General features: G+C 38.3%; 1 protein-coding gene and 1 long non-coding RNA gene across 2 annotated transcripts; both read right to left on the bottom strand.

The window, feature by feature from the left end:
• Window positions 1-10,616: 10,616 nt before the first annotated feature.
• Window positions 10,617-17,856, bottom strand: LOC113470658 (E3 ubiquitin-protein ligase pellino homolog 2-like). The gene is made up of 2 exons (XM_026829283.1): window positions 17,588-17,856; window positions 10,617-10,876 (listed from the first exon to the last, which is right to left on the bottom strand). The coding sequence occupies exons 1-2, from the start codon at window positions 17,764-17,766 to the stop codon at window positions 10,636-10,638; spliced, it is 420 nt and encodes a 139-aa protein (XP_026685084.1). The 5' UTR covers window positions 17,767-17,856; the 3' UTR covers window positions 10,617-10,635.
• LOC113470659 lies at window positions 14,008-14,510 on the bottom strand. Its single transcript, XR_003393631.1, has 2 exons — window positions 14,440-14,510; window positions 14,008-14,154 (listed from the first exon to the last, which is right to left on the bottom strand). It is a non-coding gene; the product is annotated as an uncharacterized LOC113470659 (long non-coding RNA).
• Window positions 17,857-18,382: the final 526 nt, after the last annotated feature.

Here is an 18,382-nt window from a genome sequence, read left to right as displayed (position 1 = left end):
ACAGAGTGAGGTGGTTATCTCTGTGATCTGTGAATGAATAACGATGGCGAAGAAATCACACCGTAACGGTCAGTTGGCCAAGCCATTAAACAAATTACGTCCCAGGTTTCATTATTTTAACCTTTCCATTGTTCGATTCAACTGATCGCTTCTCGGGACATACTATCGTGTCTCGAGACATGCTAAGTACTTGTACTAGTCACCTTACTCAGCCGAGTAGGTCACAAGGAAATCGGGTCAAGTCTTGGCGATTTGAAGAACTAACGATGGAAAGGACGATTTGTGACCATCTTCATTCTTCTTCAAGCCGTAAAGAACTCTTGCTAGGCGCCTGATGAATAGAATAGAAATTAACCACGGTATTTTAGAATAAAATAGCAGAGAAGGGAAATCGACATTGGTTGCAAGAGACATTTGCGGTAAACCAGAGAAAAGATTTGTTGACAGAACAATCAGACTGTAATTCATAGATCAATAACCGATTTGTGACCATCTTCATTCTTCTTCAAGCCGTAAAGAACTCTTGCTAGGCGCCTGATGAATAGAATAGAAATTAACCACGGTATTAGAATAAAATAGCAGAGAAGGGAAATCGACATTGGTTGCAAGAGACATTTGCGGTGAACCAGAGAAAAGATTTGTTGACAGAACAATCAGACTGTAATTCATAGATCAATAATTCATCAGCTCCTCACGATTGATAGGGTAAGTAGTGAAGTACTCCACAGTGAGTGATTCACTGAGGCAGTCGAAAAATATTGAAAATCTATCGATATTTCGAACAATTTTTCATTATTTTGTATAGGTTCCTTGAACATAAGGTAATAGAAAGTAAAACTGGAATCAAGTAGTGAAGTACTCCACAGTGAGTGATTCACTGAGGCAGTCGAAAAATATTGAAAATTTATCGATATTTCGAACAATTTTTCATTATTTTGTATAGGTTCCTTGAACATAAGGTAAGTAGTGAAGTACTCCACAGTGAGTGATTCACTGAGGCAGTCGAAAAATATTGAAAATTTATCGATATTTCGAACAATTTTTCATTACTTTGTATAGGTTCCTTGAACATAAGGTAATAGAAAGTACAGGTGACGTCGCGCGACATTGTCGCGCGATTTTGTCGCACGACAGAGGTCGCGTTGGTGGAAATCCACCTTACATACCAATATTAACCCCCTTCGGTCACCAGGGGTCAAGTAAACCTGAAAAGTTTAGGGTGTGCGCTAATTTTGTCCAGGAGCATAGAAAGTAAAACTGGAATGATTGGTGTATCTGCATAGTACGCAGTATCAAGTATACACCCGACGGGTGACATATAGAATAATCCAGAAAACTTTGAAGAGGAATTATTTACGTCAAATTTTTGTAAATGGATTAACGTTTTTTTCGTCTTTCATAAAATATAAGGAGTTGAATGTCCTGACTGCTACTTGTTTTGAGCATACAGTACTTAAGTAAGGATAAAGGAGTTCAGCATTAGGTACCTACGCTGATTAGAGAAAACAAGATCTGCAACAAAAACAATCGGAATCACGTAACAATCAGTATCAACAACAGCAACGCCTTATTCAAGGTAGGTTCGAAGCCATCTCACAGAACGGTACACTTCAATACATGGTACATCTGCAACAAAAACAATCGGAATCACGTAACAATCAGTATCAACAACAGCAACGCCTTATTCAAGATAGGTTCGAAGCCATCTCACAGAACACTTTGGGTATCCAAGATCCAAGGTCGTCTAGGTGTGTGCTCATAAAACCTTTTCCCATGGTGTCTTTAGGCATCCAAATAATCACTCTGGAAACAAAGCTAATTGAGATTATATTTCATAAGGAAACACACTCACACAACTGTTCAGTGTTGCTCTCCCTTTAATTTGCAACGATGATTTGACGTGGGGTGTGGTAATTGCAGTGATGGTGATCTGGTGATGTATTGACGAGGTGACACTCACACAACTGTTCAGTGTTGCTCTCCCTTTAATTTGCAACGACGATTTGTGCATTTGACGTAATCTGCAACAAAAACAATCGGAATCACGTAACAATCAGTATCAACAACAGCAACGCCTTATTCAAGGTAGGTTCGAAGCCATCTCACATCAGAACACTTTGGGTATCCAAGGTCGTCTAGGTGTGTGCTCATAAAACCTTTTCCCATGGTGTCTTTAGGCATCAAATAATCACTCTGGAAACAAAGCTAATTGAGATTATATTTCATAAGGAAACACACTCACACAACTGTTCAGTGTTGCTCTCCCTTTAATTTGCAACGATGATTTGACGTGGGGTGTGGTAATTGCAGTGATGGTGATCTGGTGATGTATTGACGAGGTGAAATTGGCACATTACACGTGCGTTTGAGTATGTAGTGTAGATGTTCTGAACAAGGGTACAAAACTCAACTGCTGCAATCAGAGTGGGCGAAAATAAAGCAAAATGAAGAGATGTTGGACTGAACCTTTTGTCATAATCTCATATTAGACTAATCATCTCCACGTATTATTTGTGATGTATTGACGAGGAGTAATTGGCACATTACACGTGCGTTTGAGTATGTAGTGTAGATGTTCTGAACAAGGGTACAAAACTCAACTGCTGCAATCAGAGTGGGCGAAAATAAAGCAAAATGAAGAGATGTTGGACTGAACCTTTTGTCATAATCTCATATTAGACTTGAATCATCTCCACGTTTTATTCAGGAATGTTGGGGTCAAAAGTTCCCTTTGCGGCCCCTTTCTTATGCTTATTATTTACGTTGTTTTCTTAACTGCATTCTTATCATACCCAAATATTTAACACAAATAACACAAACAAAACGCTCCGTTTTGCAGAACAAGTGCACCGAAGTTATTCAAACGGTGAGCACTGAGTTCGGTGACACATGGCAACAAGCTTTGTGTTTATAGCGGTACAATGTGCCAAAATATACATACTTTTCAATGTGCGCCAAATACTTTTCAGGGCAATAACGTCAAAAGTGTTTGATTTTTTTTCTTTTTAATTGGAAAGAGGGGACATCCACTTAGTAAAAAATGTTTATTTAAGAAATTGAAATTGAAAGAACCATTTATAAAAACCTTTGTCATAGGGTTCAAAGGAAAGTCTATTCAGAGCATAATTGGAAGGCATACGAGAAATTACAACCCATTTTCAAAAATACGAAGGAAGCAGCTATTGGTAGGTCTTCCTTTGAATTAAAAGTTCAAAGGAAAGTCTATTCAGAGCATAATTGGAAGGCATACGAGAAATTACAACCCATTTTCAAAAATACGAAGGAAACAGCTATTGGTAGGTCTTCCTAGAAACAATGGAGGTAAAAGAAGCACGATCACTGCAAAACCTTCCACTGTCAGCCCAAATAAACTATTAATTAATATGTTAGTAAACCTAATAAAGTACAGTTCAAAGGAAAGTCTATTCAGAGCATAATTGGAAGGCATACGAGAAATTACAACCCATTTTCAAAAATACGAAGGAAGCAGCTATTGATAGGTCTTCCTAGAAACAATGGAGGTAAAAGCACGATCACTGCAAATTTGCAAAACCTTCCACTGTCAGCCCAAATATACTATTAATTAATTTGTTAGTAAAACTAATAAAGTTGAAACAATGGAGGTAAAAGAAGCACGATCACTGCAAAACCTTCCACTGTCAGCCCAAATAAACTATTAATTAATATGTTAGTAAACTTAATAAAGTACTAGCCAATTTGTACCATGACACTCGCGAAGAGGAGATAGTACCAGCGATTGATGCATTAGATGGCGAAGAAATCACACCGTAACGGTCAGTTGGCCAAGCCATTAAACAAATTACGTCCCAGGTTTCATTATTTTAACCTTTCCATTCTTCGATTCAACTGATCGCTTCTCGGGACATACTATCGAGTCTCGAGACATGCTAAGTACTTGTACTAGTCACCTTACTCAGCCGAGTAGGTCACAAGGAAATCGGGTCAAGTCTTGGCGATTTGAAGAACTAACGATGGAAAGGACGATTTGTGACCATCTTCATTCTTCTTCAAGCCGTAAAGAACTCTTGCTAGGCGCCTGATGAATAGAATAGAAATTAACCACGGTATTAGAATAAAATAGCAGAGAAGGGAAATCGACTAGATATTGTAAGGGCACGTGATAACATACGTACAAGCAACAGGCAGATTAGGGTGTCTCAGCAAAACAAGCAACACGAACATCATGAAAGTCAGAAAGTTCAAGAAACGATTTAGCAGAATCAGTATCGGGGGATTTGGAAAACCTGTGAATCGGTTCGTGTAAAGATACAAAGGCGTGCTTACTTACTCTTGGTCTGACGGACTGCCGTCACAGGACAACGTAACAGCCAGGGATAGAAAGCTTTCTAACGATCACATTCCATTTAATTTGAAATTCAAGCGAGCAAAGAAATGGCGAGCGGCCCCAAAGACCTACTGTTCATAATTAAAGCACCTCTCAGGAGGAAAAACTAGCAGTGGCCAAGGTCCTAGACAGTTTTCCAACCGCCACTGATACACGGGGAAAGGATTTTTTTCAGGTTGATTTCACCAGGACAATACCGACGATACCTGGTACAGTGACAATGAAGCATTCAGTGGTGTGATGCTCTGTCTCAGCAAAACAAGCAACACGAACATCATGAAAGTCAGAAAGTTCAAGAAACGATTTAGCAGAATCAGTATCGGGGGATTTGGAAAACGCTGCTGAATCCGGATCATGTAAAGATACACAGGCGTGCTTACTGGCTCTTGGTCTGACGGACTGCCGTCACAGGACAACGTAACAGCCAGGGATAGAAAGCTTTCTAACGATCACATGTTCGCGATATTCCATTTAATTTGAAATTGAAGCGAGCAAAGAAATGGCGAGCGGCCCCAAAGACCTACTGTTCGTAATCAAAGCGCCTCTCAGGAGGAAAACTAGCAGTGGCCAAGGTCCTAGACAGTTTTCCAACCGCCACTGATGCACGGGGAAAGGATTTTTTTCAGGTTGATTTCACCAGGACAATACCGACGATACCTGGTACAGTGACAATGAAGCATTCAGTGGTGTGATGCTCTGGTGAGAGATTGTTTTTTCCGTCCATTGCGTACACAGAGGAAATTGGATGATTTCTCTTGACGGATGAAGTGCCAGAGAGAAAACAGATAGTTCTCATCAGTGCTGGATGAGAGACGTACCGAGACATTAATGCTGGGGTCTACCGACTCGTGATTGAGGTGGAACGAGAATTTCCCTATACTTAATACCCAAATTCCATACATTAAAGGTCCACTCTGAGGCTTAGGTGTAGGGGCAACTGCCCCAAAAGATGGGTTAAGCATATACGAATTTACGAATCCAATACCTAGGTCAACCTCGGATTAAACTAAATCCTGAGACAATCCACGGTGGTAAAACTCGAACAACTGATAACCTCACAGTTTTCCAATCAGTAAGGGAGTTGTAGAAGTGATTGACGGATGAAGTGCCAGAGAGAAAACAGATAGTTCTCATCAAGTCATCAGTGCTGGATGAGAGACGTACCGAGACATTAATGCTGGTTTACCGACTCGTGATTGAGGTGGAATGAGAATTTCCCTATACTTAATACCCAAATTTCATACATTAAAGGCCCACTCTGAGGCTTAGGTGTAGGGGCAACTGCCCCAAAAGATGGGTTAAGCATATACGAATCCAATACCTAGGTCAACCTCGGATTAAACTCAATCCTGAGACAATCCACGGTGGTAAAACTCGAACAACTGATAACCTCATTACCTCACAGTTTTCCAATCAGTAAGGGAGTTGTAGAAGTGAAATTACATCCTTTGCCTGACAAACATTATTGCCCGAGTAGAAGAGTGTGTTTAAGGGGATAAACCTTCACAGGATTATTCTTAAACGAAATCTCGTCCGAATCCAATACCTAGGTCAACCTCGGATTAAACTCAATCCTGAGACAATCCACGGTGGTAAAACTCGACCCAACTGATAACCTCACAATCAGTAAGGGAGTTGTAGAAGTGGAATTACGTCCTTTGCCTGACAAACATTATTGCCCGAGTAGAAGACTGTGTTTAAGGGGAAAAACCTTCACAGGATTATTCTTAAACGAAATCTCGTTAACTCCGAAAGTCTTCTTCTTGTGAATTCTAAAAAAGACATCATCAAACACAACTGTGTTTAAGGGGAAAAACCTTCACAGGATTATTCTTAAACGAAATCTCGTTAACTCCGAAAGTCTTCTTCTTGTGAATTCTAAAAGAGACATCATCAAACACCCCTTTCTTGATAAGTTTGAATCACAACAATTCTGCTGTGACTTCCCCTAAACTCTAGTTATATGCCTCCAAAATCTTGTTCTCATTAAGACATCATCAAACACCCCTTTCTTGATAAGTTTGAATCACAACAATTCTGCTATGACTTCCCCTAAACTCTAGTTATATGCCTCCAAAAGTTCTCATTAACGGCCATAAAATGCCTTATCATTGCCCTCTCTCCCTTCGAAGATATCGTCCCCTTAAAAATAATAAAGCCTGTGGGTTTCAGGCCCTTAGCATCTCATATAGGCCCTTTTGGTTCTACCATGACTTTGCGAAGAGAAAGAGGTGACATTGAGGGCTTCAGATTGACAGATGGGGAAAAAGTTAATTTTCGGTACCGATCGGGAAATTTAGTCCTGAGTCCAGTGGTTATGATATTCCGCTCCAAGAACAAGGTGCTAGGTACTTGCTAATACTCTACAATTCTACAATATAAAACCTTCCCAATCAAAGAGTCCAGTGGTTATGATATTCCGCTCCAAGAACAAGGTGCTAGGTACTTGCTAATACTCTACAAGTCTACAATATTAAACCTTCCCATTCAAGTTTAGCTTAAGAAATAGGGTCTTTAACTGAGTCGTGGGCGTGGGATTCAATCAAAGTTATCAAGTACTTGATTCTTTTACACCGAAGAGGCTAAAAACATTTTTATGACCTATTCTCACCCTCAGTATTCTCACTCATTCCGCCTCCCTCCTTTTTATCTCGTGTTTGCTTGTTACACATCCCCACACAAAATACCATAAAAATGAAGCGTGGGATTCAATCAAAGTTATCAAGTACTTGACTCTTTTACACCGAAGAGGCTAAAAACATTTTTATGACCTATTCTCACCCTCAGTATTCTCACTCATTCTACCTCCCTCCCTTTTATCTCGTGTTTGCTTGTTACACATCCCCACATAAAATACCATAAAAATGAACGAACAGTTATCAAGTACTTGACTCTTTTACACCGAAGAGGCTAAAAACATTTTTATGACCTATTCTCACCCTCAGCATTCTCACTCATTCTAGTCATTCTACCTCCCTCCCTTTTATCTCGTGTTTGCTTGTTACACATCCCCATACAAAATACCATAAAAATGAACAAAACTGGTCGAGAGGGTAGGGGAGATGGGAGGCAAAGGGGAGAAACGGATGCAAAGATACGAGAGTGTAGGGAGGGAGGAGGATCGGTAAGATGGAATGGGGAGATGGTAACATTGGAGGGAAAAATGGGGAGTAGGTCTATACCCCGGAAATAGAAGAAGAAGTAGGGGGAAGAAAGCACGTGTATCATAAGCATTTGAAAATTTTCAAAATGTAAACACGAGCGAAAGCACAGTGCTTTGAGGGACAGGAGGAGAAGGAGAAAGAGGAGGAGGAGAAGAAGAGGAGAAGGAGAAGAAAGAGGAAAAGAAGAGTAGAAGAGTAGAAGAAGGCTAAAATGAAGTGGTAGAGAAGGAGGGAAAGAAGGTTGACGGAGGGAAAAGGGAATTTTAAGAGAGGTTTGTTTTTCCCTCCTTTATAAATAAACGCGGCTACAACAAAATTGAAATCAAAAGTTTCTTTTCATTTGTTTAATTAAAAAACCCTAATACTCGCGATAGCAATGTTTCTAATCTCGACACCTGTCACTCTGTGAATAATCCAGAAAACTTTGAAGAGGAATTATTTACGTCAAATTTTTGTAAATGGATTAACGTTTTTTTCGTCTTTCATAAAATATAATGAGTTGAATGTCCTGACTGCTACTTGTTTTGAGCATAAGGATAAAGGCGCTAGCAATGTTTCTAATCTCGACACCTGTCACTCTGTGAATAATCCAGAAAACTTTGAAGAGGAATTATTTACGTCAAATTTTTGTACTTAAATGGATTAACGTTTTTTTCGTCTTTCATAAAATATAATGAGTTGAATGTCCTGACTGATACTTGTTTTGAGCATAAGGATAAAGGAGTTCAGCATTACGTATACGTACCTACGCTGATTAGAGAAAACGAATTGCTAGCTGAATGCTACGAGTAGGGACAGGCCCAATAATAAATAAACAATTAATGGTGTCAAATAAACAATTAATGGTGTCAAATAAACAATTAAAAGATATATTGATTCTCCATATTATCATGTTGTCAGTAAGTATTTCCTTCAAACAACCAAGTCTTGTGGTTTTCCAAACAACCAAAAATAATTAAGCAGTATTCACTGCTGATAAAGAAAATAACAATAATTAAGATAGTATTTATATTTGGGTAATTTCACTGAGTCCTCGCCAATTCTGGAAAACCCCATCTCACAATCATACTTGCATTATTCTACAGGTAGATTCTTTTAAAAAAAATACACCAAGTAAGTAATTATCCTAATGGTTTTTGAAAATCTCAATCGTCTGCTCTCTACTGAGTCTCGTCGTATAAGATGCAATAATGCAATTAGGTACATTTTCAACAAGACTAGATTCCCACCCGGGTCGAACTTTATCGTGAGATGAAATTTTGTACGCCCTCAATCAAGACCCTCTGATCCCTGAGATGAAATTTAAACTAATCCTTGAATACATCCCATCGAGATTTTTTGTGGAGGCTGAGGAGCAGAGAGTATTCTGGACCTAACCTGTCATGAGGGTTCATTAATAAAACCAGTTTTATTCAACATCATCATCAAGAGCAAGCAGCGTAGTTTAAAATCTCAGCTTGTGTATTATATTTTGTATCGCGTATAGTTCAAGAGATGTTTGTGGTAATAACTGTTCTGTGAGATGAGTTATGTTTTCTCTGGGAGCAGAGAGTTTATTGTCCATGGAGATGGTTGTTGCCTTGCCTATCTATAGTCTTGATTCTTGATTTGCATACCATTCTGATAATACCTATCCTCAAATCTAATAAGGCTGCGACCGTTTTGCAAAAACCCTGCCTCTATATGTTTTACAACTTTTTTTCTCGCGTCTCGTTAAAATGAGATAAAATTTTCGCCATTATCTATCAATCAAATGAGCGAGAGAGAGAGGGAGGGAGAGAGAGAAAGGGAGGGTGAGAGGGAGGGAGAGAAAAGATTAATGAGGAGGAACAAATCTGAGATCTCTATAAGTCTATACTACCGGTCTCACCCTCCCCCTCCGTTTCTTATTCTCGTTACACTCCCAATGTAGTGGTGTGAATATTGTACAACAATCAATGAGAAAAATGGCATGAACTTTATCCTAAACGGATATGGTTCGTTCTCGGAACGGCTGGCTTTCTCCTATTCTGTAGTCCTTCTCTCTTTGCTTTCAGGACGATAAACCTTAGCAGTTAGACCTCCCTCTATCAGACCCATTATAAAATAAATAAACCCGTACAACAATCAATGAGAAAAAATGGCATGAACTTTATCCTAAACGGAAATGGTTCGTTCTCGGAACGGCTGGCTTGCTCCTATTCTGTAGTCCTTCTCTCTTTGCTTTCAGGACGATAAACCTTAGCAGTTAGAGCTCCCTCTATCAGGCCCATTAAAAAATAAATAAATAGATACTACCTGTATCTATAGTCTTGATTCTTGATTTGCATACCATTCTGATAATACCTATCCTCAAATCTAAGGCTGCGTCCATACGTAGTCGAAGCTGTCGATCGATGGTTGATCGAAAAGGTGAATCTACTCGTATGTTGTCGAGGCAGTGTACGTCGACTATGTGTGGACTCTGTAGTGTAGACACAGCTTAGTGACAGTCTTTTTTTCCCCTCTATCATTTTTTTTTTTAACCTTCTTTCCCCTTTCCCCCCCTCTATATCCATTTAAAATCACACACCTATGCAGCAGACTTGAAAGAACCTAGTTTTAGAATTCAATTTATCTTCCTGTCAGTAAGTAGGTATTTAGTATTCTCAACTCTTCTACTTTCTTCTTTCTTTTTCTTGGTATTTCTTCCTCCTTTTTCCTTCTCGTTATTTTTCTCTCCCACCTCTACCCATCTTTCTGCGTCTCTTGCTCTCTACTAGGTCCGTTCAACGTCATAAGTAGACATCTACCTATGTACCTATGTAGTATAAAAGAGATGCAGAAATCCCCATTATACGAATAGGCGCCAAGTCATACTCAAGATGAACTGATAGAGGGTTACTAACTTCAATCAAGTACCTACTACATGATTTGTTTCCATTTGAGGAACTGATTCCTTTGTTTTTTTTTCTTTTTTTTTTTACAACACACTATGAAAACATGTGTCTACTTACTTACTAAATAGATACTAAGTAAGTACTTAAATATTAATTTGATGTTATCTGAATTTTGGTGAAATGGTTAACAGTGGACTTTGTATGTTATTTAAAGAATTCATATCCTGAACGAAATTACCGTACAATATTATGGGGAAACTTTGAACTGCATCTTTCTGACTCCGCATGACTTCACGTGACGTGGCGTGATGATAGTTTCTACCTTTAGCTTCGTTCTCGGAACGGAACAAAAACTCACCTGTGTGCTGTTAGGATTCTTCACCGTATAATGTTTAGCCTGTTTGATTCCGTTGGGTTTTTCTCTTCGGTGCAGGACGAATTTACTTCGCCGCTTTTTCAGTTTCTCTCGAGAAATGGATCCGTTGTACCTGAGGACAAAAATATATTGCTACAGTTAAAATTGTGTTACATAAAGCCATAAAGAGGTATACACCTTTATCTTAAAATTTAGTTACTTAGGTATTGTGGGTTTCAGGCCCTTAGCATCTCATATAGGCCCTTTTGGTTCTACCATGACTTTGCGAAGAGAAAGAGGTGACATTGAGGGCTTCGGATTGACAGATTAATTTTCGGATTAATAATTTTAAAGATTAATTTTCGGTTCCGATCGGGAAATTTAGTCCTGAGTCTAGTGGTTATGATATTCCGCTCCAAGAACAAGGTGCTAGGTACTTGCTAATACTCTACAAGTCTACAATATTAAACCTTCCCAATCAAGTTTAGCTTAAGAAATATTCTCTTCGGTGCAGGACGAATTTACTTCGCCGCTTTTTCAGTTTCTCTCGAGAAATGGATCCGTTGTACCTGCGGACAAAAATATATTTCTACAGTTACTTAAAATGGTGTTACATAAAGCCATAAAGAGTTATACTGGTTATACACCTTTATCTTAAAATTTAGTTACTTAGGTACCTAAGGTTGGGACACTTGGTTTTTTCTTTCTCACCGTAGCACGTCGAACACTCGCGGTCGTATGTCAGCGCGGGCTATTGGGAAAAAGTTCCGCTGATAATGTACCTACCTAAGTACCTAGTATAGGAATAGTCGCTAAACGTAGGTATATATGTAGTATGATAGAAGGAAAAGAGATGAGAGAGTTCCTGTTAGGTATCTAAGGTTGGGACACTTGGTTTTTTCTTTCTTACCGTAGCACGTCGAACACTCGCGGTCGTATGTCAGCGCGGGCTATTGAGAAAAAGTTCCGCTGATAATGTACCTAGCTACCTAGTATAGGAATAGTCGCTAAACGTAGGGAGATATTTAGTATATGACAGAAGGAAAAGAGATGAGAGAGTTCCTAATGTTCTCTGAAATGGTTAAAATACGTCTAAGTACCTACCTAAGTACTTCTTGGTTAAAATACCTAGGTACGTCATACGTACGTCTGTCTATCAATTCTAACATTCCTGAAATCACAGACTACTTTGGTGTTCTCTGAAAATGTTCATATGCCCACTTACTTCTGTGCATTCTAATCATTCCTTGAATTCACACATGAAATATTCAAGACTGGTTATGTTCCATCCCTTGATTGATTGAGGCAATTAGTGCCTGAACTCGCGCAATTTGACAGACTACTTTGGTGTTCTCTGAAAATGTTCATATGCCCACTTACTTCTGTGCATTCTAATCATTCCTTGAATTCACACATGAAATAATCAAGACTGGTTATGTTCCATCCCTTGATGGAGGCAATTAGTAGAACTCGCGCAATTTGGTGGAAATTCCAGGTATACAAATGATTATTAAGATTATTTGATTCCACGGGTAAGATTTTGGAAATACCAAATACTCACCAAGTACTTGAGTACTTAGGACTACTTAGTCATGAAATGAATTCCTAGTGGAACTAGAAATAATGACCATGCTAATCAAGAGGCAATAGGAGCGCAAGTACCTGAGTACTTAGGACTACTTAGTCATGAAATGAATTCCTAGTGGAACTAGAAATAATGACCATGCTAATCAAGAGGCAATAAGAGCTAGTCTGAAAGTCCACCAACCTCTCTTGAGTGCACTCCTGTTTCTACTCTGCTTCTATGTAAAACAGTCTACAAGTTAGTTCATTAGTAAGGATCTATGTTTCCCTTAGGCTTTAAAGTAACTTCAAGTTCAACAGAATGGAAGAATGGATCCGGGACTTAAGTAGAGCCGTACAGCGGTACAGATAATGTAGCCTCTCCGTAAAGCCAAACGACTCATGGCCGTGACACCCTCTGAGGTAATCTTGATTTAAATTCACCTCTTGGATTAAGCAAATCTGAGGCGAAAATGTTTGAAATGAACCAACCAGATTTCTTAAAGAGCCTAACACCCATATTTATGAACAAAATGCTGGCTCTTAAGTTCGTGCCAAGCATAGTCTCAAGGCATTTGATTGGTCAATTTTGACTTGAGACTGATCTAAGAACGATCATTCTTGTTCATAAATACAAGTGTTAAACTTCAACCAAGTTTAAACTCAAATTGCGGCCCTGGCCATCACCGTTTCAAAAGAAAGCTGTCCAATACATACGGAGATGACACCTTGTTTGTACCGAAAATATGTTGTTGTTTGTTTACAAATGTCAGGGCATTGACCATTAGGCCATTTTCCTATATAACATAGATTACAGATAGATAAATAGATATACTTAGTACTGAAAATATAGGTTTTTATGTTTTTAATAAAATTATAAGTTATGTATGCCTCCCCCCCTTCATTAAATGGGTGAGAGGACATATCGACTTACACTAGATATTATCGGAATTTCGTGTCCTGCCCCCCCCTTGCTGAAATCCTGGCTACGCCCTTGTCGTAATGTACGTGAAAATACTAATTTCATGACCATCTGGTGTTTCAACTAAAATCAAGTAGCTATACCTGGTTCCTAGCTACCTATTTAGTTTACATGTAGATAATAAATTTTAATTGAACTTGAGCTCTTGAATTTCTACTTTATATTACGTAGGTGCATACCCATTACCCATGTATCTACCTCATTAGCAAATTCTATTGGAATTTATGTATTTTACGAACAAAACAAACCTAAAATTTGCAATAGTTTTACTCGAAATGTTTATTACACACTATGTTGTTAGATATTTAGTTCGTTTGTAGCTATACCTATTGAGTGATAAATTATGAACGGTTGTGAAATTCCAATGAAAACTGGTAGGTGGTAGCGTACCTAGATATTTTTGAGCGGGATATTGTAAAGCTGTTCACAGCACATTGCATACATCCATCAATTCCAGGCGATCATAAAAATTGATGTCTCGTCTTGAGCGTTATAACCTCATTCAGTGATTCAGCCTGTGTGGTTAGGAAAAGCCAGCAGCTAGTGATTGCCCACTTTGTCACCCATCTGGGCAATACTTTTTCACCACTTAGGTTCCTATGTTTGGAACAATTTGGTAGGTATTCTAGATATTGGTAACAAGATAGAGAGGAGAGCACGAACAGAACAACCAAGAGGATCTTACCTGACAACCATACTGCTTTTTGACTCAATTTTTCTTTTCACAAATCAAAAGGTCTGAGAATAACACTAATTTTTGAAACTCAATTACAGGTATTGATTATAGAGAAAAGTTAAAATGTCCCTTCATTATTGAAAACTGTTTGATTGAATCATTCATAATGGATAGGCAAATAAAAGGGTCACTATTAATGAATTTATTTAATTTTCACATCCTTTGTAAATACTATTTTACTTGGGATATTTCGTAAGTATCCATTTTCATAAATAACCCAAGTAAAATAGTAAAAATAAAAGGGTCGCTCCTCTGTAGGGGAGGAAGAAAATCGAAATAAACAAAACACCACAGTTGAAAAATTTCTACTGAAAAATCTCTGAGATAAAAGAAAAACACTTTTGAAACTGATAAGGGAAATTTATTTAAATTTTAAATTTAGTTGGACGCCATTTAAATAGGTTTAAATACGCACAAATTAGGAATAGGTAGGTAGGTAGGTAAAATTGTGATCTAAAACACTTAAAACGGAACGATTTAAAAATATGGTTTCGATCGGATTTTTTTTTTTTTTTTCGCACGTTACCTAACGATTTTATATTTCGGCAAGTTGGAGTCATGGTTGGTGTGAGTGCGGTGTGGATGTGGTTGTCCTTCGTCACAGTAGCTTATCAAAGGTAAAATGCACAATAATATTATTATCTTATCTATCACTAACAGATGTTAGTGGCTAGTAGTTATTAGCTACTTCTTTAGATATACCTAGGTATTTGCGACTTGAAATTATAGCCATAAAGTTAGGTACCTATATGTAAATCCTACATTTTTTCATGGTTTGTTTGCACTACAAACGAAATGGTCCCTAACCCATAGCTTATCAAAGGTAAAAGACACCATAAATATTATTATCTTATCTATCACTAACAGATGTTAGTGGCTTGTAGTTATTAGCTACTTCTTAAGATATAGGTACCTAGGTATTTGCGACTTGAAATTATAGCCATAAAGTTATAGGTACCTATAGGTAAATTCTACATTTTTTTATGGTTTGTTTGCACTACAAACGAAATGGTCCCTAACCAGACCCAGACCTAATTGCAAGCGATAGGTCGTGGGTTCGATTTCCGTCCGGAGAGGATTTACTGAACACATAGGATTCGTTCTCGGAGCGGCTGGCTTTCTCCCAAACTGTCCTCCTCTCTTCGATTTCGGGATGGTAAAACCTCTATAAAAAAGATTAGAAAAATATTAAAATTCCGAGAAAAACAGTATTTATTCAGTTTACTAAAACTGTGTACGGCCTGTACCTACCCAGTGCCCCCGGCTGTGTAGGTACATATATCTACCGTTTTGCAAAAAAACCTGCCTCTATATATTTTACAACTTTTTTTCTCGCGTCTCGTTAAAATGAGAGAAAATTGAGCAGAGAGTTTATTGTCCATGGAGATGGTTGTTGCCTTGCCTATCTATAGTCTTGATTCTTGATTTGCATACCATTCTGATAATACATATCCTCAAATCTAAGGCTGCGTCCATACGTAGTCGAAGCTGACGATCGACTCGATCAATGGTTGATCGAAGAGGTGAATCAACTCGTATGTTGTCGAGGCAGTGTATGGTTTCAGTCAACATCGATCGACGACGTCGACTGTGTTTAATGGTACCTATGTACATGATCTGTCCATAGATACACCTATCTAGGTCTTTAGTGTAATCTATGCCTTGTTCTAATCTTGTAGAAGGTAATTCTTTATTCTAGAGCTAGAGTTTCAATCCAGAGGTCTCACCTACAAGTACAAATAATGGTCATTTTGTTAATGATAATCATCTAAATAGGTAAGAAGTTCTTATTCACTGAAAATGAGTAGGTACCTAAATTTATAGGTAGGTCCTTTCAATACACCCACCAAATGGCAATGTTGGTTCTTGACCCATGTCCTCAAATCTAAGGCTGCGTCCATACGTAGTCGAAGCTGACGATCGACTCGATCGATGGTTGATCGAAGAGGTGAATCTACTCGTATGTTGTCGAGGCAGTGTATGGTTTCAGTCGACATCGATCGACGGCGTCGACTGTGTTTAATGGTACCTATGTACATGATCTGTCCATAGATACACCTATCTAGGTCTTTGGTGTAATCTATGCCTTGTTCTAATCTTGTAGAAGCATGAAAAGAAATATTGTTTAAAGTTGGTAATTCTTTATTCTAGAGCTAGAGTTTCAATCCAGAGGTCTCACCTACAAGTACAAATAATGCTCATTTTGTTAATGATAATCATCTAAGTAAATAGGTAAGAAGTTCTAATTCACTGAAAATGAGTACCTAAATTTATAGGTAGGTCCTTTCAATACACCCACCAAATGGCAATGTTGGTTCTTGACCCATGTACCTACCTACCTCCTTGGGTGTAAATAAATAAATTAAGTAGGATACATATATAAAATAGAAATAATTAAATTCTACAAATAAAGTACCTACCCAAGTAATTAGAGAGAGATGCAGCTTGCCACCTTCCTGCCTACCAGCAGGTTGCTCTCCTGACAAAGGATACACTAATACTTACTTGCATACCTTTCCTATTTCACAATCAGTAAATTGCAGTAAGAAACATAGGTAAGTACCTACTTAAATATTAATTTGATGCTATCTGTATTTTGTTAAAATGGTTAACAGTGAAAACAAAACTGCATTAAATTTTTTCAAACCAAAAAGTGCACCCCAATAAATTTTCAGTGTTGCCAAACATGACAGTTAAAAATCCCATTCAAGATATTAAAAATTCCCATTAAAATGTCCTGGAGAGGGGATGGGAGTTCTTCGTCCATCCAGGTTTCCCGTAATGAAAATGGGTAGGTACCTACGCCTTTTTCTATTCCAGAGGTATCAGAATAGGTACCTATGTTTGTATTCTAACAGCTTAAAAGAGTTGCGATTTCTTCATCTACATCTACAAGATTAAAAGTTAAACATAGTTTAATTCTTCAATCTCAAGCTAGAAAAATCGTCCAGTCTCCAGTCTGAGTTTTAGTTCTCGGTTCAAAAGGCTTTTCCGGAGTTTTCCGGAAAACGGTTTGGGTTATGGTTCGTTCTCGGAACGGCTGGCTTTCTCCTATTCTGTAGTCCTTCTCTCTTTGCTTTCAGGACGATAAACCTTAGCAGTTAGAGTTCCCTCTATCAGACCCATTAAAAATAAATAAATACTACCTGATCAGGTATACCTGACAGCTGATGAACGCAGTTAGACTGCTGGGGTAAAGGGACTTTTCAGTCCTATTCGGGCAGGATAAACAAGGTATATTCTATTCTATTCTATTCTATTCTACCTGATCAGGTATACCTGACAGCTGATGAACACAAACACACTATCAGGTAGACCTGACGACAGGTACACCTGATCAGCGAGTGGCTGGCCTAATCTTTGGTTGTGAATCTGGCCATTTAGGAGCCTCCTATTTTCCTTCCATCAATTCTATCCCTTCTACGACACTGATTCTCTCCCTTCCCATTCTGTTTTCTCCCTAATCATATTTCTTCCCTTACTATTTTTCGTCATGTCCCTTCCTCTTCTTCTCCCCCATTCCCTCCTATTTGACCACTGACCATAAAGAATTCATAACTTACCCAAGAATAACAAGCTCTCCATATTTGACTAGGGGTTGTTCATATTTACTGTCGTCTAAGGATTTGGAATTACTATCCTCCTCGTCCAGACAGCATTGTGACTGAGATTCACTAGCAGTTCCATCAGATCTGAAACAAACATCAATAATGTATTTAAAGCAAAAAATTAGCTTGGCCATACAGCGGGGGGAATGCCACAAGCATTCTTTGAGCTCTTCCCTCAGAGGGAAACCTCAATTCAATTTTTTATCTGATAAAAATAAACATATTCTATACTTACTTACTGACTTCAAGAAATAGCCTGCCTAGTTAGATTGGAAAGCTGCACAGCTATTTTAACCACTAGATTCCCTGCCTGGGGTGTACTTTATTCTTAACAGTCTAAGTACCTACCTAAGTACTTCTTGGTTAAAATACCTAGGTACGTCATACGTACGTCTATCAATTCTAACATTCCTGAAATCACAGACTACTTTGGTGTTCTCTGAAAATGTTAATATGCCCACTTACTTCTGTGCATTCTAATCATTCCTTGAATTCACACATGAAATATTCAAGACTAGTTATGTTCCATCCCTTGATGGAGGCAATTAGTAGAACTCGCGCAATTTGGTGGAAATTCCAGGTATACAACTAACTGATTATTTGATTCCACGGGTAAGATTTTGGAAATACCAAATACTCATCAAGTACCTGAGTACTTAGGACTACTTAGTCATGAAATGAATTCCTAGTGAAACTAGAAATAATGACCATGCTAATCAAGAGGCAATAAGAGCTAGTCTGAAAGTCCAC

This window comes from Diaphorina citri, unplaced genomic scaffold (genome assembly GCF_000475195.1).
Source record: "Diaphorina citri unplaced genomic scaffold, Diaci psyllid genome assembly version 1.1 scaffold1728, whole genome shotgun sequence".
NCBI lineage: Eukaryota > Metazoa > Arthropoda > Insecta > Hemiptera > Psyllidae > Diaphorina > Diaphorina citri.
The sequence above is the reverse complement of the archived record's forward strand: the minus strand, read 5'-3'. Positions and strand labels throughout refer to the sequence as shown.